General features: G+C 45.2%; 1 protein-coding gene across 1 annotated transcript in view; it reads left to right on the top strand.

The window, feature by feature from the left end:
• The first annotated feature begins 4,156 nt into the window (after positions 1-4,156).
• The window catches only part of LOC110492812 (growth arrest-specific protein 7), a 91,505-nt gene continuing 72,238 nt past the window's right edge, over positions 4,157-23,423 (top strand). Inside the window, exons 1-2 of the mRNA XM_036946081.1 lie at positions 4,157-4,624; positions 19,814-19,931. Of these exons, the coding sequence (XP_036801976.1) occupies positions 4,445-4,624; positions 19,814-19,931 (298 nt within the window). The 5' untranslated portion in view covers positions 4,157-4,444. The remainder of the gene's footprint in view (positions 4,625-19,813; positions 19,932-23,423) is intronic.

Below are 23,423 nucleotides of genomic sequence, written 5' to 3'. Positions count from 1 at the left end.
TGTCCTGCTTCTCTGTGTGCTAATGCAGGCGGCCATGATGGCCGAGGAGCTGAAGAAGGAGCAGGACACCAGCTCTCACCTGTATGTCCTGCTTCTCTGTGTGCTAATGCAGGCGGCCATGATGGCCGAGGAGCTGAAGAAGGAGCAGGACACCAGCTCTCACCTGTATGTCCTGCTTCTCTGTGTGCTAATGCAGGCGGCCATGATGGCCGAGGAGCTGAAGAAGGAGCAGGACACCAGCTCTCACCTGTATGTCCTGCTTCTCTGTGTGCTAATGCAGGCGGCCATGATGGCCGAGGAGCTGAAGAAGGAGCAGGACACCAGCTCTCACCTGTATGTCCTGCTTCTCTGTGTGCTAATGCAGGCGGCCATGATGGCCGAGGAGCTGAAGAAGGAGCAGGACACCAGCTCTCACCTGTATGTCCTGCTTCTCTGTGTGCTAATGCAGGCGGCCATGATGGCCGAGGAGCTGAAGAAGGAGCAGGACACCAGCTCTCACCTGTATGTCCTGCTTCTCTGTGTGCTAATGCAGGCGGCCATGATGGCCGAGGAGCTGAAGAAGGAGCAGGACACCAGCTCTCACCTGTATGTCCTGCTTCTCTGTGTGCTAATGCAGGCGGCCATGATGGCCGAGGAGCTGAAGAAGGAGCAGGACACCAGCTCTCACCTGTATGTCCTGCTTCTCTGTGTGCTAATGCAGGCGGCCATGATGGCCGAGGAGCTGAAGAAGGAGCAGGACACCAGCTCTCACCTGTATGTCCTGCTTCTCTGTGTGCTAATGCAGGCGGCCATGATGGCCGAGGAGCTGAAGAAGGAGCAGGACACCAGCTCTCACCTGTATGTCCTGCTTCTCTGTGTGCTAATGCAGGCGGCCATGATGGCCGAGGAGCTGAAGAAGGAGCAGGACACCAGCTCTCACCTGTATGTCCTGCTTCTCTGTGTGCTAATGCAGGCGGCCATGATGGCCGAGGAGCTGAAGAAGGAGCAGGACACCAGCTCTCACCTGTATGTCCTGCTTCTCTGTGTGCTAATGCAGGCGGCCATGATGGCCGAGGAGCTGAAGAAGGAGCAGGACACCAGCTCTCACCTGTATGTCCTGCTTCTCTGTGTGCTAATGCAGGCGGCCATGATGGCCGAGGAGCTGAAGAAGGAGCAGGACACCAGCTCTCACCTGTATGTCCTGCTTCTCTGTGTGCTAATGCAGGCGGCCATGATGGCCGAGGAGCTGAAGAAGGAGCAGGACACCAGCTCTCACCTGTATGTCCTGCTTCTCTGTGTGCTAATGCAGGCGGCCATGATGGCCGAGGAGCTGAAGAAGGAGCAGGACACCAGCTCTCACCTGTATGTCCTGCTTCTCTGTGTGCTAATGCAGGCGGCCATGATGGCCGAGGAGCTGAAGAAGGAGCAGGACACCAGCTCTCACCTGTATGTCCTGCTTCTCTGTGTGCTAATGCAGGCGGCCATGATGGCCGAGGAGCTGAAGAAGGAGCAGGACACCAGCTCTCACCTGTATGTCCTGCTTCTCTGTGTGCTAATGCAGGCGGCCATGATGGCCGAGGAGCTGAAGAAGGAGCAGGACACCAGCTCTCACCTGTATGTCCTGCTTCTCTGTGTGCTAATGCAGGCGGCCATGATGGCCGAGGAGCTGAAGAAGGAGCAGGACACCAGCTCTCACCTGTATGTCCTGCTTCTCTGTGTGCTAATGCAGGCGGCCATGATGGCCGAGGAGCTGAAGAAGGAGCAGGACACCAGCTCTCACCTGTATGTCCTGCTTCTCTGTGTGCTAATGCAGGCGGCCATGATGGCCGAGGAGCTGAAGAAGGAGCAGGACACCAGCTCTCACCTGTATGTCCTGCTTCTCTGTGTGCTAATGCAGGCGGCCATGATGGCCGAGGAGCTGAAGAAGGAGCAGGACACCAGCTCTCACCTGTATGTCCTGCTTCTCTGTGTGCTAATGCAGGCGGCCATGATGGCCGAGGAGCTGAAGAAGGAGCAGGACACCAGCTCTCACCTGTATGTCCTGCTTCTCTGTGTGCTAATGCAGGCGGCCATGATGGCCGAGGAGCTGAAGAAGGAGCAGGACACCAGCTCTCACCTGGAGAGGATGAAGAAGAACCTGGAGGTCACAGTCAAGGACCTGCAGCACCGTTTGGATGAAGCTGAGAATCTGGCCATGAAGGGAGGCAAGAAAAGCAGCTCCAGAAACTGGAGTCCAGGGTGAGTTAACAGCTATTGTGATTTGATATGCAAATGCATATGCAAATGCTCTTAAATTGATGATATTCAGAAGAAGTGCAGACTGAGTACAAGGGTAGGTACAGTGGTAGGAAAATATCTCGGCTACAGCAACTGTTCATCTGAATTTCAAAAAATACGTTTTCAAAATAAGAGCTTATTAATTAAACGTACATATTGGAAAGAGTGAGATTCCAACCTTTGGACCCACCTCGGTTGCAGATGCGAGGGTTGGAGGGAGAGCAGAGGAGGGGAGTTGATGCCATCAAAGCAGTCAGGAAATATGAGAGGAGAGTCAAGGAACTCTCCTACCAGGTAGAGGATGAATGTTTACTACATTGATGTAACCACTACAACTACTACTACTACAACTACTACTACTATGACTACTACTACTTTGACTACTACAGCTACTACTACTACTACTACTACAACTACTACAACTACTATGACTACTACAGCTACTACTACTATGACTACTACTACAACTACTACTACTACTACTACTACTACTATGCCTACTACTACAACTACTATGACTACTACAGCTACTACTACAACTACTACTACTACTACTACAACTACTACTACTATGACTACTACAAATACTACAACTACTACTACTACTACAACTACTACTACTACTACTACCACTACAACTACTACTACTATGACTACTACTACTACTACAAATACTACTACTACTACTACTACTACTACTACTACTACTACAACTACTACTACTATGACTACTACTACTACTACAAATACTACTACTACAAATACTACTACTACAACTACTACTACTACTACTACTACTACTACTACTACTACTACTACTACTACTACTACAACTACTACTACTATGACTACTACTACTACTACAAATACTACTACTACAAATACTACTACTACAAATACTACTACTACAACTACTACTACTACTACTACTACTACTACTACTACTACAACTACTACTACTACTATGACTACTACTACTACTACAAATACTACTACTACTACTACTACTACTACTACTACTACTACTACTACAACTACTACTACTATGACTACTACTACTACTACAAATACTACTACTACTACTACTACTACTACTACTACTACTACTACTACTACTATGACTACTACTATTTTTATATTTACGGATAGCTAGGGTCACTCCAACACTCAGACTTCATTTACAAACAAATAATTTGTGTTTAGTGAGTCCGCCAGATCAGAGGCAGTAGAGATGACCAGGGATGTTGTCTTGATAAGTGTGTGAATTGGACCGTATTTTTGGGTGTCAGGGAAAATGTATGGAGTGAAAAGGGTGAAAGGGTGAAATGCCACAGTGTGCCATCACAGCAGTAAGATGTGTGACCTGTTTCCACAAGAAAAGGGCAACCAGTGAAGAACAAACACCATTGTAAATACAACCCATATTTATGTTAATTAATTTTCCCTTTTGGACTTGAACCATTTGCACATTGTTACAACACTGTATATATACATAATATGACATTTGAAATGTCTTTATTCTTTTGGAACTTCTGTGAATGTAATGTTTACTGTTCATTGTAATTGTTTATTTAACTTTGTATATTATCTACTTCACTTGCTTTGGCAATGTTAACATCTGTTTCCATGCCAATAAAGCGCCTTGAATTTAATTGACAGAAAAGGAAGCGAGACATCCCACTCGCAAGTTTTTTCTGGTTCATATACAGTCAATGAACTACGCAGACCAGACCCTGCTGCTCTTGCATTGATGTCTATCGGAGACCCACCCATTTAAGTAGATCGGAACCGTCACCATGTTTTTCAATGGTCAACGGCCTGGGTAAGACATCTTTATTTATCCACCATCTTTGATAACTCACGTGCAAAAACACAAACGCGAGTACCGGGATATGTCTTATAAAAGCGCAATTGGAATTGAAGGAGCGCAGACTTGACTGTTGATGTCGCGAAAGGGAGTTCACACTAAATAGAGAATCTCCCGTAGGTACACACACTCAGAGAACATCAGCGCAGAGTTAAGGATTCTATTGCCTAATGTTGGATTGTTGCCATTGATGCGCTAACCAATCAACATTACAAGTTATACAATAAATTATACTCTGAAAGAACTAAGTGATTCTCGAGGAAGGGGGTCAGTCTGTGTGAATCTAGGAGCGGACCCGACGTTTTCCCAGACAAGATAACGATGTCTGGCTCTTATTGCAAAAGTTTATACTCCTTCAGCGGGGACCAACATCAACAGGGTTTGACTTTCGAAGTGGGAGAAATCATAAGGATAGTTCATCCGTTGCCTGGCGGCTGGTGGGAAGGAGAGCTGGATGGAGTCAGGGGATGGTTTCCATCAAGTTATGTTCAAGTCTTAGAGGTAAGTCGGAATGTCCACTCTCAGCAGGGCTTGATTCCCGAACGTGCACATAAGGCACTGAGGACTCCATGACTGCTCATTCCTGACACATTCCAATAGAATTCTCAGATCCCCTGCCTGTGTGCCTGTGTCTGTCTGTATGAGTACGCATGGCAGATCACTGAGGAAACATGCTACTCTGTCACAGCAGGGTCAGGCGCACACTGGTGCGGTATGCAGGTGACCACTGTAGGTCTCATTGTAAATAAGATTTTGTTCTTAACTGACTTGCCTAGTTAAATAAAAAATGAAAAAATAAAAACACAGGGTTCAAAGGGGAGCACGAGAATCATTGGCAAAGGACAGTGTCTTGAATCAGGTTTTTAGCCAAGAGCAACATCTTTCATGTTCAATCACCCACGTGGGTATATGCTCTTAGAAACCAATGAGGAGATGGGAGAGGCGGGACTTGGAGCACCTCACGCTACACAAATAAAAACACGTTTTATTTTAGCGTCTGGCTATGCAGACACACACGAGCAGTGTGGGTGCAATGATTGAATAACATGTATGCATAAATGTATTTTGCAATGCTCGGCATGCGACGAGTAGTGTGGTCAGCATCCGCCATTGGACTCTGGAGCAGTGGAAATGCTTTCTCTGGAGTGATGAATCACGCTTCATCGTCTGGCATTGGCAGATGCCAAGAGAACACTGCCTGCCTCAATGCATAGTGCCAACTGTAAAGTTTGGTGGAGGAGGAATAGCAGTAGTGGGCTGTTTTTCATGGTTAAGGCTAGGCCCCTTAGTTCTAGTGAAGGGAAATCTTAATGCTTCAGCAAACAATGACATTCTAGATGATTCTATGCTTCCAACTTTGTGGGAACAGTTTGGGGAAGGCCCTTTCCTGTTTAAGCATGTCAATGCCCCCTTGCACAAAGCGAGGTCCATACATAAATGGTTTGTCGAGATCTGTGTGGAAGAACTTGACTGGCCTGCACAGAGCCCTGACCTCAACCCAATTGAACAGCTTTGGGATGAATTGGAACAGCGACTGCGAGCCAAGTCTAATCGCTCAATATCAGTGCCTGACCTCACTAATGCTCTTGTAGCTGAATGGAAGCAAGTCCCTGCAGCAATGTTCCAACATCTAGTGGAAAGCCTTCCCAGTAGAGTGGAGGCTGTAATAGCAGAGGGGGGACCAACTCCATATTAATGCCCATGATTTTGGAATGAGATGTTTGACAAGCAGGTGTCCACATACTTTTGCTCATGTAGTGTACGATAATATGACCCTCAACTACACGATTTGATCCATCACATTTACTCTGAGGATTCAACCCTGTGGGAAGCTTCATGCACCATTGACCTCAGTGAGAAGCCGTCTGGTGGGGGGAAATGGGGCTGCTACAGGCTATATATCAGCAGCCTTTTCAAAACGTGCTTTGGCCTTTAGACACAGTCACTAACACTGGTATGGCAGAAGCACACTTTAGAGAGCAGACATATTAATGACACTACGTTGTCATTGTAATAATGCATTTATTAAGATGCCTATAGAGATGCTATGGATCCATTTCATTAACCTTTAATAATGTGTTCAGGACCTGTTAATAACACGTTCATGAAAGGCTTATAGACCTGTAATAAATGCATTATATCTATTTAGTCAAAGTAAATCGTTACCATACAGTCACATACATCCTATATTCAGACCAAGGTGTATTTAATGACAGAGTCAGAGGAATGTGTGCTTTCAGTCCTGGCGTAGTTTACTGTGCTCTCATCTACATCTGAGACACTTTCCATTGTCATCTTCAGCAGACGAAGCTTTGTTCTCCAAAAATGCTTTCCTTCTTCTTCACACTCCGATGAATCATTCAACAGAGAACTTGTCATCAGGCCTGCTCAGATCCTCATATCAGACCCTCAGATCCACACATCAGACCCTCAGATCCACACAGTCCTCGGGAACCTCCTTGTGTAGATAGATACTGCCTTCATTTTAACAAACAAATCCTATTTTATGATGAGATGTTCATAGCAACTTTAACTTTCAGAGTTTAACCTTGTGCTGTTGTTATGGAAGCTGGAGAAGGTGTAATATAATTGGACCCTGGAGGCTCCTTTCAGATAAAGAGTACATGGAAGGGGATGATGGTGATGATAAGCTTTACGTATTCTGTTACTATGGCAGTGATCACTGAGTGAGGGATGACAGCTGTGTTTGATTGGGGAACTGTTTGCTTCCTTTTTACTTTCATTTCCCAGCTCACTGATTGGCCAGGGAGAGAGAGAGAGGAAATGTGGTTGTCATTTAAATCAAATCAAATCAAATCACATTTTATTGGTCGCATACACATGGTTAGCAGATGTTATTGCGAGTGTAGCGAAATGCTTGTGCTTCTAGTTCTGATGTACAGTTGAAGTCGGAAGTTTACATACACCTTAGCTAAATACATTTAAACTCTTTTTTTTTCACAATTCCTGTCATTTAATCTTAGTAAAAATCCCCTGTTTTAGGTCCGTTAGGATCACCACTTTATTTTAAGAATGTGAAATGTCAGAATAATAGTAGAGATAATGATTTATTTCAGCTTTTATTTTTTTCATCACATTCACAGTGGGTCAGAAGTTTACTTACACTCAATGAGTATTTGGTAGCATTGCCTTTAAATTGTTTAACTTGGGTCAAACGTTTCGGGTAGCCTTCCACAAGTTTCCCACAATAAGTTGAGTGAATTCTGGCCCATTCCTCCAGACAGAGCTGGTGTAACTGAGTCAGGTTTGTATGCCTCCTTGCTCATTCACGCTTTTTCAGTTCTGCCCACAAATTGTCTATAGGATTGAGGTCAGGGCTTTGTGATGGCCACTCCAAAACCTTGACTTTGTTGTCCTTAAGCCATTTTGCCACAACTTTGGAAGTATGCTTGGGGTCATTGTCCATTTGGAAGACCCATTTACGACCAAGTTTTAACTTCCTGACTGATGCCTTGAGATGTTGCTTCAATATATCCTCATCATTTTCCTACCTCATGATGCCATCTATTTTGTGAAGTGCACCAGTCCCTCCTGCAGCAAAGCACCCCCACAACATGATGCTGCCACCCCCGTGCTTCACGGTTGGGATGGTGTTCTTCGGCTTGCAAGCGTCCCCCTTTTTCCTCCAAACATAATGATGGTCATTATGGCCAAACAGTTCTATTTTTGTTTCATCAGACCAGAGGACATTTCTCCAAAAAGTATGATCTTTGTCCCCATGTGCAGCTGCAAACCGTAGTCTGGCTTTTTTTATGGTGGTTTTTGAGCAGTGGCTTCTTCCGTGCTGAGCGGACTTTCAGGTTATGTCAATATAGGACTCGTTTTACTGTGGATATAGATACTTTTGTACCTGTTTCCTCCAGCATCTTCACAAGGTCCTTTGCTGTTGTTCTGGGATTGATTTGCACTTTTACACCAAAGTACGTTCATCTCTAGGAGACAGAACGCGTCTCCTTCCTGAGCGGTATGACGGCTGTGTGGTCCCATGGTGTTTATACTTGCGTACTATTGTTTGTACAGATGAACGTGGTACCTTCAGGAGTTTGGAAATTGCTCCCAAGGATGAACCAGACTGTAAACAATTGTTGGTTAAAATTACTTGTCATGCACAAAGTAGATGTCCTATCCGACTTGCCAAAACTATAGTTTGTTAACAAGAAGTTTGTGGAGTTGTTGAAAAACGAGTTTTAATGACTCCAACCTAAGTGTATGTAAAATTCCGACTTCAACTGTATGATGTTATGAGATGTTTAGGACCGTGTGGTTGAAGATAACCACTCCTAACTTCTCTGTCAGTAAAGTGTTACCTGTTGTCCATATGGTCTTTATATACCAGTATAACTCTGTTGGTCACGACAACCTAACTGACAAACAGCAGTGGTCCAGGGCACAGTGAGTCCTGTTTGTTAATAGGAGAAGAGAAAGTGTTCTGTGATAGCCTCCTCCCGCCGAGGAAGTACAATTGTATCCTCCCGGAAGCTAATACGGAAGTGTTTTAAAATCTCCAACAGCCCCTTTGAATCAGATGTTGTTTTCTCAGAGGAGAAGAGCACACATTTAAAAAACTAGACTTTACTTATTATTTTATCTATACAATGTCTCGCACAACTAGCTACATTTATTTCTTCCACTTTACCCGTGTGTTTTTGAGATTCCTCCTCTGTAAATGTAACTTGCCCGATTACACACTAGTGGAGAAGGAGAGTCTCGTTTCATACGAGCGCATTGGTTTCCACGTTTCTTCTCTTCCCCTCTTTTGATTGTCAGGATGGAGGAGAGGACGCGAGGAGTCCAGCAAAAACCATTTGAGAATGCCCTAGAAAGTGAAAGCTGTAGAATCTAGATGAATGGACCAATCAGACGCACTGTTGTTGACTCACAGATGTCACCATGAGGACGCTGGTGGGAGGAGCTATAGGAGGACGGGCTCATTGGAACGGAGTCTACTGTGATTTATGTATATTTTATGTGTTTGACTCCGTTACAATAATTCCATTCCAGCCATTACAATGAGCCCGTCCTCTTATAGCTCCTCCCACCAGCCTTCTCTGATCTCAACCAATAGAAATGGCTGTCTGAGGGACAAATCATTTGATTGGTTTCGAAGAACAAGTGAACGAGTCATTGAATGTTTTGTGGATCGTGGTTAGCTACATGTACAGCCGATTAGCACTTTGGTGAGTTGGCAACGACCGACTATTATCCAAATACTAATTAGTCTCAATGCTAAACTACTCTCGCTTGGCACTTTTGTGTAATGTCATTTTCCTTTGCCTAATAGTCTTGGTCTAGCTCACTTTAGTAACCCACTGTCACGCACACACCCTCATCTCCAACACAAAAACCTTCTACTGTGATTATCAGCACTGGTGTGACTGAGGCAGCTGGCATGGTGAGATAAAGAGGCTTACTATATCCTGTACTGAGCAGGCACTGGGCACTGGGCATGGAGGCCACAGATCTAGTCTAGATGACAGCTGGCATGGGCACTGGGCATGGAGGCCACAGATCTAGTCTAGATGACAGCTGGCATGGTGAGGTAAAGAGGCTTACTATATCCTGTACTGAGCTGGCATTGGGCACTGGGCATGGAGGCCACAGGTCTAGTCTAGATGACAGGTGGCACTGGGCACTGGGCATGGAGGCCACAGGTCTAGTCTAGATGACAGCTGGCATGGGCACTGGGCATTGAGGCCACAGATCTAGTCTAGATGACAGCTGGGTTGCCTGTTATTGCTTCCTCATGTCTCTGTGTTTCTCTCATACAGTGACTGGCTGTGTCTAGTTTCCTTGTGTCATCTGGGAATGTGGCTTCAGGATCCCACATCTGCCTGAAACCAAAACAACTTCTTCCAAATAAAGATGTCTGCTGCATACTCTACATCCCAAAGCAGAACTCTCCCCCCCCTCTCTCTCTCTGTCTCCCCCCCCCCCTCTCTCTCTCTCTCTCTCTCTCTCTCTCTCTCTCTCTCTCTCTCTCTCCCCCCCCTCTCTCTCTGTCTCCCCCCTCTCTCTCTGTCTCCCCCCCCTCTCTCTCCCCCCCTCTCCACCCCCCCTCTCTCTCTCTCCCCCCTCTCTCTCTCTCTCCCCCCCTCTCTCTGTCTCCCCCCCCCTCTCTCTCTGTCTCCCCCCCCCTCTCTCCCCCCCTCTCTCTCCCCCCCTCTCTCTCTCCCCCCTCTCTCTCCCCCCCTCTCCCCCCCCCTCTCTCTCCCCTCTCCCCCCCTCTCTCTCTCTCCCCCCTCTCTCTCTCTCTCTCTCTCCCCCCCTCTCTCTCTCTCTCTCTCTCTCTCTCTCCCCCTCTCTCTCTCTCTCTCTGTCTATGAATCTCTCTCTCTCCCTCTCTCTCTCACACACACACATCTGCTAGACAGAGTCTTACGGTATAATAATTATATGTGAGCGTTTGTGGCTGTGTGTATGTGAGATGTTTCTCCTGGCTGTATTTCTCACACTCCGAGAGGCCCGGGTTCTCCTCCTCGGCCTCAGAAGTCTTGGGCAACAAGATGTTAGGCTGGATGCTCCACTCTCCATTGGGAGCCATAAAAGGGTGATGATAGCTTGTCAAGGTGATGATAGCTTATCATGAGCTCATATATGCTGAGTCACGTCCGTGTGTGGTACTACAGCCTTTTATCATTTTTACATGTGAAGACGGACATGTACTCTAACAGCATCCATATTTCATATTGTTGCGTGGTCTGAATGGACACATCACCATTCACCAGTCCTTCTCACTGTAATCGCTGGTAGTAAAGTGACTCTGGGCGTATAAATAGGAGGGTGCTGCTGAGAGCTAATACAGTAGAGGTATTTATGAGTGAACAATAGGAAACAGACACTTCCACCACCAGTGGAGGGAGAGAGAGGGGGGGAGGGACAAGGGGGTGGATGGAGGGAGAAGGGGGGGACAGGGAGAGAGGGAGAGAGATGGTGGATGGAGGGAGGGAGAGAGAGAGATGGTGGAGGGAGGGAGGGAGGGAGGGAGGGAGGGAGGGAGGGAGAAGTGGGGGCAGGGAGAGAGGGAGAGAGATGGTGGATGGAGGGAGGGAGAGAGAGAGATGGTGGAGGGAGGGACGGAGGGAGGGAGGGAGGGAGGGAGGGAGGGAGGGAGGGAGGGAGGGAGGGAGAAGTGGGGGCAGGGAGAGAGAGAGAAAGGAGACGAGGGGTGGAGGGAGGGAGAAGGGGGGGACAGGGAGAGAGAGAGAAGGGGGGGACAGGGAGGGAGAGAGAGATGGTGGAGGGAGGGAGGGAGGGAGGGAGGGAGGGAGGGAGGGAGGGAGGGAGGGAGGGAGGGAGGGAGGGAGGGAGGGAGGGAGGGAGGGAGGGAGGGAGGGAGAAGTGGGGGCAGGGAGAGAGAGAGAGGAGACGAGGGGTGGAGGGAGGGAGAAGGGGGGACAGGGAGAGAGAGAGGAGACTAGGGGTGGAGGGAGGGAGAAGGGGGGACAGAGAGAGAGGAGACAAGGGGTGGAGGGAGGGAGAAGGGGGACAGGGAGGGAGAGAGAGAGGAGATGAGGGGAGGAGGGTGGGAGAAGGGGGGACGGAGAGAGAGAGAGGAGACAAGGGGTGGAGGGAGAAAGAAGGGGGGACAGGGGGGGAGGTAGAGAGAGGTAAAGCAAACAGAGATGGTGTGTACCTTACTACTATAGTCCCTCATGACTATGAAGTAACCTCTGCTCACTGGCGTACCACACACTCCTGCAACCCCCAAAAACCTCATAAGCCATGGCAAGAAGGTTTACAATTACTGGAAATGAGTTGAAAAACTGCAACATGTTCTCTCAGCCTCATGGCAAAATGTGTAGAATAGCATGAGATTAGCTTTAAAACTGCAACATGTTTTCTCAGCCTCATGGCAAAATGTGTAGAATAGCATGAGATTAGCTTTAAAACTGCAGATTTTCCCTTTGTCCCATGGATAAATGTGTAGAATAGCATGAGATTAGCTTTAAAACTGCAGATTTTCCCATTGTCCCATAGATAAATGTGTAGAATTGTAGTACGTTAGCTGTGTGTGTGTGTATGCTAGTCCTGGTTTGTGGCTATCTGCTGGCATGTAAACATATGCACGCTGTTGAGCTCATGGCTTGTGTTCACATCGCGTCTCTGCACTGCCCAAGGATACTGCTTTCTCTATTCTCTGTTATGGCTCGTTGCCCCTGGTTCAGGACACTGTTCCACCTCTGTTCTGGCGTGTTGTCCCCTGGTTCATGACACTGTTCCACCTCTGTTCTGGCGTGTTGTCCCCTGGTTCATGACACTGTTCCACCTCTGTTCTGGCGTGTTGTCCCCTGTCTGCTTGTGTACCGGACACTCTACAATCCCTGACCCTTCTACAACAGGACAGCTAGTCTCACATACTGACCCTGACACCCGCCGTCTTCCCACGTCCAGATGTTTGACTAGAGGTCACTGGAGGACAGGCTGAACCCACCCACACGTAGGCATGCAGTCAGGCAGGAAGTGACATAGCCCTACACTCACGCACGCAGGCAGGCAGGCACGTATACACACAGGAATGCACACACACACACACTGAGCTCACAGCGCCGCAGGTCAGGAGTTTATTTAAGCAATAATGCCAGAGGAGGTGTGGTATATGGACAATATACCATGGCTAAGGGCTGTTCTTATGCACAACTTAACTCGGTGTGCCTGGACACTGCCCTTAGTCGGGGTATATTGTCCATATACCACAAGCCCCAAGGTGCCATATTGCTATTATAAACTGGTTACCAGAGTAATTAGATCGTAAAAATAAATGTTTTGTCATACCTGTGGTATACGTTCTGATATACCACGGCTGTCAGCCAATCAGCATTCAGGGTTCGAATCAGCCAGGTGATGTTAGTCATGAGGGAATTAGTAAGAGGAGCTTTAGACAAGGACCCGACTGGTAATCCTCTCTGAACCTCTGAAGGACCATCACTACCGAGACTGCACATTTCTCCTCTCTGTCGTCGGAGTGGGCGACCGCCATTTTCACAATCTGCCAACCTACTTATGTTGTCAAACATGAATAAACTGATGTCTAAAACCCAGGAAGTTGAAGATAAACTCATAGAAAATCTAATAAGACAGAGGTCCTCATTTTTTGGTCTTCTTCTTGCTAAATTAGATATTGTAAATTACTTTCTAAAATGAATTGCTTCTTCAACTTCAATGGTATAATCTTTTACAACTTTAAATTGTCTTCATTTGTCTTGAGGACATTGATATGAAAAAACAACAACATTGTTCTTGGGTGGTCTGAAACCCAATCTGTTTCAGCTATTTCTGCTGAGGCTGGGGGGGATTATATTTAGCATTTCCATAATCCAATATTATGTCTGTTCTAGATTTTCCTTAAAAAAATGAATATATGACCCTTTATTTAACTAGGCAAGCCAGTTAAGAACAAATTATTCTTTACAGTGACGTCCTACACCTGCCAAACCTGGACCAATTGAGTGCTGCCCCATGACACTCCCAATGACGGCCAGTTGTGGTGCGGCCTGGATTCGAACCAGGGTGTCTATAGTGACACCTCTAGCTAGCACTGAGACGCAGTGCCTTCGAACCGCTGAAACAGGGTCTGTAGTGATGCCTCTAGCACTGAGACGCAGTGCCTTCGAACCGCTGAAACAGGGTCTGTAGAGATGCCTCTAGCACTGAGACGCAGTGCCTTCGACCGCTGAACCAGGGTGTCTATAGTGACACCTCTAGCACTGAGACGCAGTGCCTTCGACCGCTGAACCAGGGTCTGTAGCGATGCCTCTAGCACTGAGACGCAGTGCCTTCGACCGCTGAACCAGGGTCTGTAGTGATGCCTCTAGCACTGAGATGCAGATCACCGCGTCACTCAGGAACCCATGTAATAACATCACTGGTAAGAAGTAGAGATATATTTGATAGAGACTGTCCCCGAAGTGGATAACTGAATTAGATGGTGCCAAGACTTGGAGCATGGAGCATGGACCTCTGCTCTTATAGTGAACATGTTTGTTTTGACTGGTAGGTCTACAGGGACTAGACATCCTTATCGAAGGTGGGGTGACTTTCTTGACAATGACAATGGCTTGTTTTGAAATGCTTGAGTTTACGGCAACTCTCTTCATGATTTGAATGACTCGGGGGACTTTCTACTAGGTTCCAGGTTTATGGAATAAGCGACTTGTCAAAGAAAATCTGAATGGAATAGTTACTGTATTCAAAATATGATGGGGGCCATGATTGCTGGGGCTCTACTATAGAGGTAGATAGAGGACTGACAGCATGGGCAGCGCCATTGAGGCTACAACCCATAGGAATCCCCACCCAGTTGACTACTTTGACTACTTTAAAATGGTGGCAGCATGGTGGAAGCCATTGATGGCGCTGCACATGCTAAAATGGCCTTTTGGCCACTAGAGCCTCTATGGCTCTACAGAAAACAGACAGCCATTGACAGTGACAGCCATGATTGTTGTGGCTCTCCTGAACACAGACAGCCATTGTCAGTGACAGCCATGATTGTTGTGGCTCTCCTGAACACAGACAGCCATTGGCTATGCAGACAGCCATGATTGTTGTGGCTCTCCTGAACACAGACAGCCATTGGCTATGCAGATAGCCATGATTGTTGTGGCTCTCCTGAACACAGACAGCCATTGGCTATGCAGACAGCCATGATTGTTGTGGCTCTCCTGAACACAGACAGCCATTGGCTATGCAGACGGCCATGCATTTTGTGGCTCTCCTGAACACAGACTGCCATTGGCTTTCCAGACAGCCATTGCTAAAGACATATGTTCTCAGCCAGGGGCTGTTCTGGCATCCTGTGAATGCAGAGCCACAGGCAGTCTGGGCTGTTGAGGTCAACCATCTGGCATGGGGCATTATTTCACAGTGCATACGCTGGGACAAGCTATATATATTGACCATATACCACAAACCCTGAGGTGCCTTATTGCTATTATAAACTGATTACCAATGTAATTAGAGCAGTAAAAATACATGTTTTGTCATAGCCGTGGTATACGGTCTGATATACCACTGTTGTCAGCCAATCAGCATTCAGGACTCAAACCACTCAGTTTATAATATGTAATAGTGCATATGTTGGGACAAGCTGGCCCCATGTTCTGTCATAGTTTCCGGTTCCCTCCACACATAGGTGTGTTGTACTCACTGCATCCCTGTGTGCTGTGTTGTGGCCTGGAACCTATCAATGCATGATTCATACGAAAGTAAATGCACTGTTAATTCAAGGTTAGACCAAGTGCAGACTGGGTGAAGTCACAATATGTATTGTAACCACAGGGGCAGGCAAACAACAGGTTAAGGCCAAGGTACAAGACGGCAGTCAGTGTCAGGTCAGGCAGAGGAACGGCAATCAAGAGGTGAAGCAAAGGTACAGGGTCAGGACAGGCAAAGGTTAAAAACTAAATAATTTTGCACGCCCAATTTTTCAGTTTTTGATTTGTTAAAAAAGTTTGAAATATCCAATAAATGTCGTTCCACTTCATGGTTGTGTCCCACTTGTTGTTGATTCTTCACAAAAAAGTACAGATTTATATCTTTATGTTTGAAGCCTGAAATGTGGCAAAAGGTCGCAAAGTTCAAGGGGGCCGAATACTTTCGCAAGGCACTGTATAGTCTGCCACACTGAGGGAGCCCTGCTTCCGGGCAGTCTCTCTCCCGGACATCGGACACCAGAGCCCCAAAACCGCTCACCTCCACCACGAATACCTCCAGACTGAGGCAGACGGCATATTGTTGCTCCCACACCTCTGTGGCCCAGACGAGTGCCTTCCCAGACATCAGCGTAAAATGTACGCTATCTTCGAGCAGTCTAAGGGGAATGAAGAAGGCTGCAGCTCGAAAACGACGGAGCACTGGGAGAGAAAGGCCCGGCAGTTTCTGGAATCTCCGTTGTAGCCCTCTTGGGGAGGTAAGCGTGGTTTCCGTGAAACCGGTGTGACAGCCCTGCTACCAGCTGGGTTACTGAGGGGCTGGGAGGTTACACATGTCCTGGAACCCTTCCATCAGACCACGAAGCATCTCCTCGTGTCTACCAATGGTGGCTCCTTGGGAGGAGATGGCGTTGCGGAGCTGGTCCAAGTCTGCTGGGTCAGTCATGTCCAGTTTGTACTATCAGGAATCAAGGTAAGACCCAAGTGCAGACTGTGAAGTAATAATATTTATTGTAACCACAGGGGCAGGTAAATGACAGGTCAAGGCAGGTAGGTGACACTTGGGTGACAAAGCTACAAAGGAGTATAATGAGATCATCTGAAAATAACTAGGTAAGATACTAAAGTGAGAGAGTGATGACTTACTGTCATTCTTTCCTTGAATAACCCGTCAGGAACTACTCGGCAGAACCGTCTTTGTTTTGGTGGCAACACCGCCAATTGACAAGGCCGCCGCTTACAGCTGTCGCTGAGAAAACGTAGGGAGACTGAAGTACTAACACTAATAGCAATAGGTAGAGGGACAATATGTAACTGTCCAGAACTGTCGATGAGCACTGAGACTGGGGGTCTAGGGGGTCTCTGTAAATACTCAGAGAGGACAGGTAAGTACACGTACCCCTCCAACAGACACACCCACCAATTATCAGGTGGCTGCTACACAAATTGACCTACTGAAACCAGTCCAAGTCAATGATTCAACACTTCACAGCCACAAGTACTGAGCATTCAGCAGTTTAAACAGCACTGATTAAGTAGGCCACTAGGTAAAGGGACAGCACTTAACTAGAGTTGCTCTAGACAGACTATATGAACAACAACAACTTATAGAAACACAAAATATACTTAGGCTACTCAGAAATGAGTTGTCTTCCCAGAACCATAGATGAACCCTCTCCTCTCCTCTCCTCTCCTCTCCTCTCCTCTCCTCTCCTCTCTTTTGCAGGAAAGCATTGAATGGAATGAGTTCATTCTGAGAGGGACAGAAAAAAAAAAATCTCTCTTGAGCGACACTTTCTGTCTTCAATGATAGAAGTTAATCCTGCACATTGTTGATGTCATCGTTAATGACTAAGTAGCACTAGTAGCAGTAGTGAGGGAATGTGGTGATGTGTCTGTTGATGTTAGATTTTTCTGTTAGGGACATTTTCTGTGATTCATTCATGTTAGACTCTGTTCCCCCCAACTCATTTTAACATTCAAGAATGCTGACTCATCCCTTTCATAACTGAAAAATGAAGAGCAAGCTGTCTATTAAATCAGAAACAATAGGCTGTGTTTGCTTCTGCATAACGGTGGTGATGATGTATGCTAGAGCTGATAACATGTTTCATAACACATTTTTAGCACTCCGACTTGATGGAATTATGACTGGTCAAATCTTTACGACTCAAGTTGCATGCATTGCCTGTTACTTGTCTCATTCAGTGGTCATCAGCCTTGAACCTGGAGGGTGGGAGGGGTGTGCAGGCTTTTACTTCAGCCAACCAACCAACCATCACCAACCAACCAACCATCACCAACCAACCAACATACCATCACCAACCAACACACCATATTTAGCTAAGCATAATCTTTTTTTTTCTCACCTTTATTTAACCAGGTAGGCCAGTTGAGAACAAGTTCTCATTTACAACTGTGACCTGGCCAAGATAAAGCAAAGCAGTTCGACACATACAACAACACAGAGTTACACATGGGATAAGCAAACGTACAGTCAATAACACAATAGAACAATCTGTATACAGTGTGTGCAAATGATGTATGGAGGTAAGGCAATAAATAGGCCAATAGTGGCAAAGTAATTACAATTTAGCAATTTACACTGGAGTGAGATATGTGCAGATGAGGATGTACAAGTAGAAATACTGATGTGCAAAAGAGCAGAAAATAAATATGGGGATGAGGTAGGGGATGATAAATATGGGGATGAGGTAGGTAGTTGGTTGGGTGGTCTATTTACAGATGGGCTGTGTACAGCTGCAGCGATCGGTAAGCTGCTCTGACAGCTGACACTTAAAGTTAGCGAGGGAGACATAAGTCTCCAACATCAGGGATTATTGCAATTCGTTCCAGTCATTGGCAGCAGAGAACTGGAAGGAAAGGCGGCCAAAGGAGATGTTGGCTTTGGGGATGATTACATAGATGTATGTAAAGGTGAAGAATTACAATAGTAGGTCTGTGAATGAGCCTCACCTGGACGTCATCCAGGGTCCCCATGAACTAATAAGATGTCTCAAGCCTCCCTTTGTCCCTCTGTAGACATGCAGTGACGTGTACGTAGAACTCTCCTGAATCACCCCGGTGTCTGGATAAGTTTCAACACTAAAACTTATCTCTTAAAGTCGCTTGAGCAACTTGGCAACCGCTCCAATAAACAGAGAGAGTAATCGTTAAGGAATTTCAGGCAGTTTTCCCAAGCACAATAACATGTTACAATGGTTTTGACCTTATGCTGAGCCATGGTGTTTTAATCAGTAGCATCTGGCCAGAGTTGGCTATACAGTGACTTTTGTTAGTTTGTGTGTGTGTGTGTGTGTGTGTGTGTGTGTGTGTGTGTGTGTGTGTGTGTGTGTGTGTGTGTGTGTGTGTGTGTGTGTGTGTGTGTGTGTGTGACCCATTTTGTATTCTACATGAGTCAAGTGTAATCCGTTGCCGCTGTTTTAAATGGCGTCTGTTCATACAAGGATTTGTACAGTGCTAGACGTGACCTCCTTGTAGACCTAATAGTCAGCAAGGTGAGGCAAGTAGTCTCACCAACAGCACACATGCATAAACATTCTTGTGTGAAGGGGAAGCTGGTTTGATGTTGATAGTGATGTGTTTTCCTGTGTGCCAAATACCCCAGATATTGTTGTTGTGGGGGGAGGCCAGGGGGAGGTGCTAATTTTTGGAAGTGGGCTGCTCATTGGACGGCTACATGTAGAAGACCTTTGCAGAGAAGCTGCTTAAATACCAGCCCCTGTGGCACGCTTGGACAGCCTCGGGTGGAGGTGCAAGCTGGTGGCTCTGATATTTGGCAGTCTCAGCCATGTAGACAGGCTTCCAGTGCGTGGCCTCCAGATTGCGGGCCTGACAAAAACTAGGGCAAAGCAATTGGCTAGGTACTGCTCTGTTTCAGCTGTCGTTGGCAGCCTAGCTGTTTGGAGAAGGAGCTGCTTTCTGTACCCTGGAGGGCCATACCTTTGAAATGTTTGGATCTTTTTTCTGTAAATTTGATTGGAGGATTCAAATAAATGATTTAAAATGTAGGCGGACATATGTGTGTGCATGCACCTCCAATCAGTTCTATCATGCCTGGCCAATAGCAGACTGGCTGTAGTTGTTTGTTGTTCTTAGTATTGCATTATAAACTTGGTGGTTTGAGCCCTGAATGCCGATTGGCTGACAGTCGTGGTATATCAGACCGTATACCACAGGTATAACAAAACATTTATTTTTACTGCTCTAATTACACCAGTTTATAATAACAATAAGGCACCACGGGGGTTTGTGGTATATGGCCAAAATACCACGGCTAAGGGCTGTTATTACGCATGACGCAACGTGGAGATCCTGGACACAGCCCTTAGCCGTGGTATATTGGCCATATACCACAACTCCTCGGGCCTTATTGCTTAAATATACCACAGTATTTCCGCCAATGATGTCATTGTGAAATGAGCTAGAAATAAAAAAAAAACTTGTGTGAAAGCTGAAAGTCCTTTATGTCCATTTACGTCTTTATCTGTTTTGACAGAAAACTGCGTCTATGACCTCACTGCCGGTTGAGGACGTCGGAGAGCCTCTCCCTCAACACTGGAAGTGCTACATGTCACCACAGGGGCGGCGCTACTATGTCAACACCTCCAGCAACGGTAAGGAGACTGATATACAGTGCCTTCAGAAAGTATTCACACCTCTTGACTTTTTACACATTTTGTTGTGTTACAGCCTGAATTTAAAATGGATTCAATTGAGATTGTTTGTCTCTGACCCTACACACAATACCCCGTAAAGTCAAATGAATAAAACATGAAAAGCTGAATTGTCTTGTGTCAATAAGTGTTCAACCCCTTTGTTATGGGAAAGCCTAAATATGCTCAGGAGTACACATTTGCTTAACAAGTCACATAATAAGTTGCATGGACTCACTCTGTGTGCAATAATAATGTTTAGCATGATTTTTGAATGACCACCTCATCTCTGTGAAAAGCCTGTACAGAATTAAAATAATTTGAATCGTTAAGGACTGGGGAGTTTTTCAGGATACAAAAGGAATGGAATGGAACTTAGCACAGGCAAAAACCTAGAGGAAAACCTGGTTCAGTCTGCTTTCCACCAGACGCTGGGAGATGAATTCACTTTTCAGCAGGACAATAACCTAAAACACAAGGCCAAATCTATTCTGCAGTTGCTTACCAAGAAGACAGTCAATGTTCCTGAGTGGCCGAGTTACAGTTTTGACTTAAATCCACTTAACAATATATGTCATGATCTGAAAATGGTTGTCTAGCAATGATTAACAACCAATTTGACAGAGCTTGAATAAAATAAAAAAATAATAATGGGTAAATGTTGCGCAATCCAGGTGTGAAAAGCTCTTAGGGACTTACTCAGACTTACCCAGCTGTAAACGCTGCCAAAGGGGCTTCTACAAAGTATTGACTCACTCAGACTTACCCAGCTGTAATCGCGGCCAAAGGGGCTTCTACAAAGTATTGACTCAGTGGTGTGAATACTTATTGAAATTAGATATGTCTGTATTTAATTGTCGATACATTTGTAAAAATGTCTAAAAACATGTTTTCACTTTGTCATTATGGGGTATTGTGTGTAGATGAGTGATATTTTTTTATCCGTTTTGATTTCAGGCTATAAGGCAACAAAATGTGTAATAAGTTAAAGGGTGAGAATGATTGATTTATAGTGTTATACACCTACCGGTGACCAGCCCACATGGGCATACAATAATACTTTCTGAAGGCAATGTACATGTATTGCCTAAGGTAGGTTGATTCATATTAATACAGAGATTTTGACAGTTGGTATGAGTGAAACTCAATGACAATGGAATGTTCAATGTCCTACTGTTACATAACAATGTCAATGGAATGTTAAATGTCCTACTGTTACATAACAATGTCAATGGAATGTTAAATGTCCTACTGTTACATAACAATGTCAATGGAATGTTCAATGTCCTACTGTTACATAACAATGTCAATGGAATGTTCAATGTCCTACTGTTACATAACAATGTCAATGGAATGTTCTATGTCCTACTGTTACATAACAATGTCAATGGAATGTTCAATGTCCTATTGTTACATAACAATGTCAATGGAATGTTCAATGCCCTATTGTTACATAACAATGTCAATGGAATGTTAAATGTCCTACTGTTACATAACAATGTCAATGGAATGTTCAATGTCCTATTGTTACATAACAATGTCAATGGAATGTTAAATGTCCTACTGTTACATAACAATGTCAATGGAATGTTCAATGTCCTATTGTTACATAACAATGTCAATGGAATGTTAAATGTCCTACTGTTACATAACAATGTCAATGGAATGTTCAATGTCCTACTGTTACATAACAATGTCAATGGAATGTTAAATGTCCTACTGTTACATAACAATGTCAATGGAATGTTCAATATCCTATTGTTACATAACAATGTCAATGGAATGTTCAATGTCCTACTGTTACATAACAATGTCAATGGAATGTTAAATGTCCTATTGTTACATAACAATGTCAATGGAATGTTCAATGTCCTATTGTTACATAATAATGTCAATGGAATGTTCAATGTCCTACTGTTACATAACAATGTCAATGGAATGTTAAATGTCCTACTGTTACATAACAATGTCAATGGAATGTTAAATGTCCTATTGTTACATAACAATGTCAATGGAATGTTCAATGTCCTATTGTTACATAATAATGTCAATGGAATGTTCAATGTCCTACTGTTACATAACAATGTCAATGGAATGTTCAATGTCCTACTGTTACATAACAATGTCAATGGAATGTTCAATGTCCTATTGTTACATAACAATGTCAATGAGACGCAATGTTGGTTAAGGGGAACACAGAGACTGAGTAACACAGAGACAGAGTAACACAGAGACAGAGTAACACAGAGACAGAGTAACACAGAGACGGAGTAACACAGAGACGGAGAAACACAGAGACGGAGAAACACAGAGACGGAGAAACACAGAGACGGAGAAACACAGAGACAGAGTAACACAGAGACAGAGTAACACAGAGACAGAGTAACACAGAGACGGAGAAACACAGAGACGGAGAAACACAGAGACGGAGAAACACAGAGACGGAGAAACACAGAGACGGAGAAACACAGAGACGGAGAAACACAGAGACGGAGAAACACAGAGACGGAGAAACACAGAGACAGAGGAACACAGAGACAGAGAAACACAGGGAGGGAGAAAGCACTGCAGTACTTTCCTCTGTTAAGAACAGGACAGGGACAGGGAAAGTATTGATTTACTGACCTTAAATGAACTCAGGGGGAAACGTGAAGTAATTATATGATGGTGTGAAAATAAATGGGAGACCTCCTGGGGGAGGTTATTTTCCTGCTCTGCTGGCAGCTCTCAGAGAGGGAGAGAGAATACATTAATGAAGTTCAGGTTCTGAGTTTACAGATGCTGGTTATAATTTGAGGAGAAGTAAAATAGGCATCATGGGAGAATGTAGACTATTTAGAATGGGAGGATGTGGACTATTTAGAATGGGAGGTTGTGGACTTTAGAATGGGAGGTTGTAGACTATTTAGAATGGGAGGATGTCGACTATTTAGAATGGGAGGTTGTGGACTATTTAGAATGGGAGGTTGTGGACTATTTAGAATTGGAGGATGTGGACTATTTAGAATGGGAGAATGTAGACTATTTAGAATGGGAGGATATGAACTATTTAGAATGGGAGGATGTGGACTATTTAGAATGGGAGGATGTGGACTATTTAGAATTGGAGGATGTGGACTATTTAGAATGGGAGGTTGTAGGCTATTTAGAATGGGAGGTTGTAGGCTATTTAGAATGGGAGGATATGGACTATTTAGAATGGGAGGATGTAGACTATTTAGAATGGGAGGTTGTAGGCTATTTAGAATGGGAGGTTGTAGACTATTTAGAATGGGAGGTTGTAGGCTATTTAGAATGGGAGGTTGTGGACTATTTAGAATGGGAGGATGTGGACTATTTAGAATGGGAGAATGTAGACTATTTAGAATGGGAGGTTGTAGGCTATTTAGAATGGGAGGTTGTAGGCTATTTAGAATGGGAGGTTGTAGGTTATTTAGAATGGGAGGTTGTAGG

The sequence above is a fragment of the Oncorhynchus mykiss genome, chromosome 16, assembly GCF_013265735.2.
Source record: "Oncorhynchus mykiss isolate Arlee chromosome 16, USDA_OmykA_1.1, whole genome shotgun sequence".
NCBI lineage: Eukaryota > Metazoa > Chordata > Actinopteri > Salmoniformes > Salmonidae > Oncorhynchus > Oncorhynchus mykiss.
The sequence above is the reverse complement of the archived record's forward strand: the minus strand, read 5'-3'. Positions and strand labels throughout refer to the sequence as shown.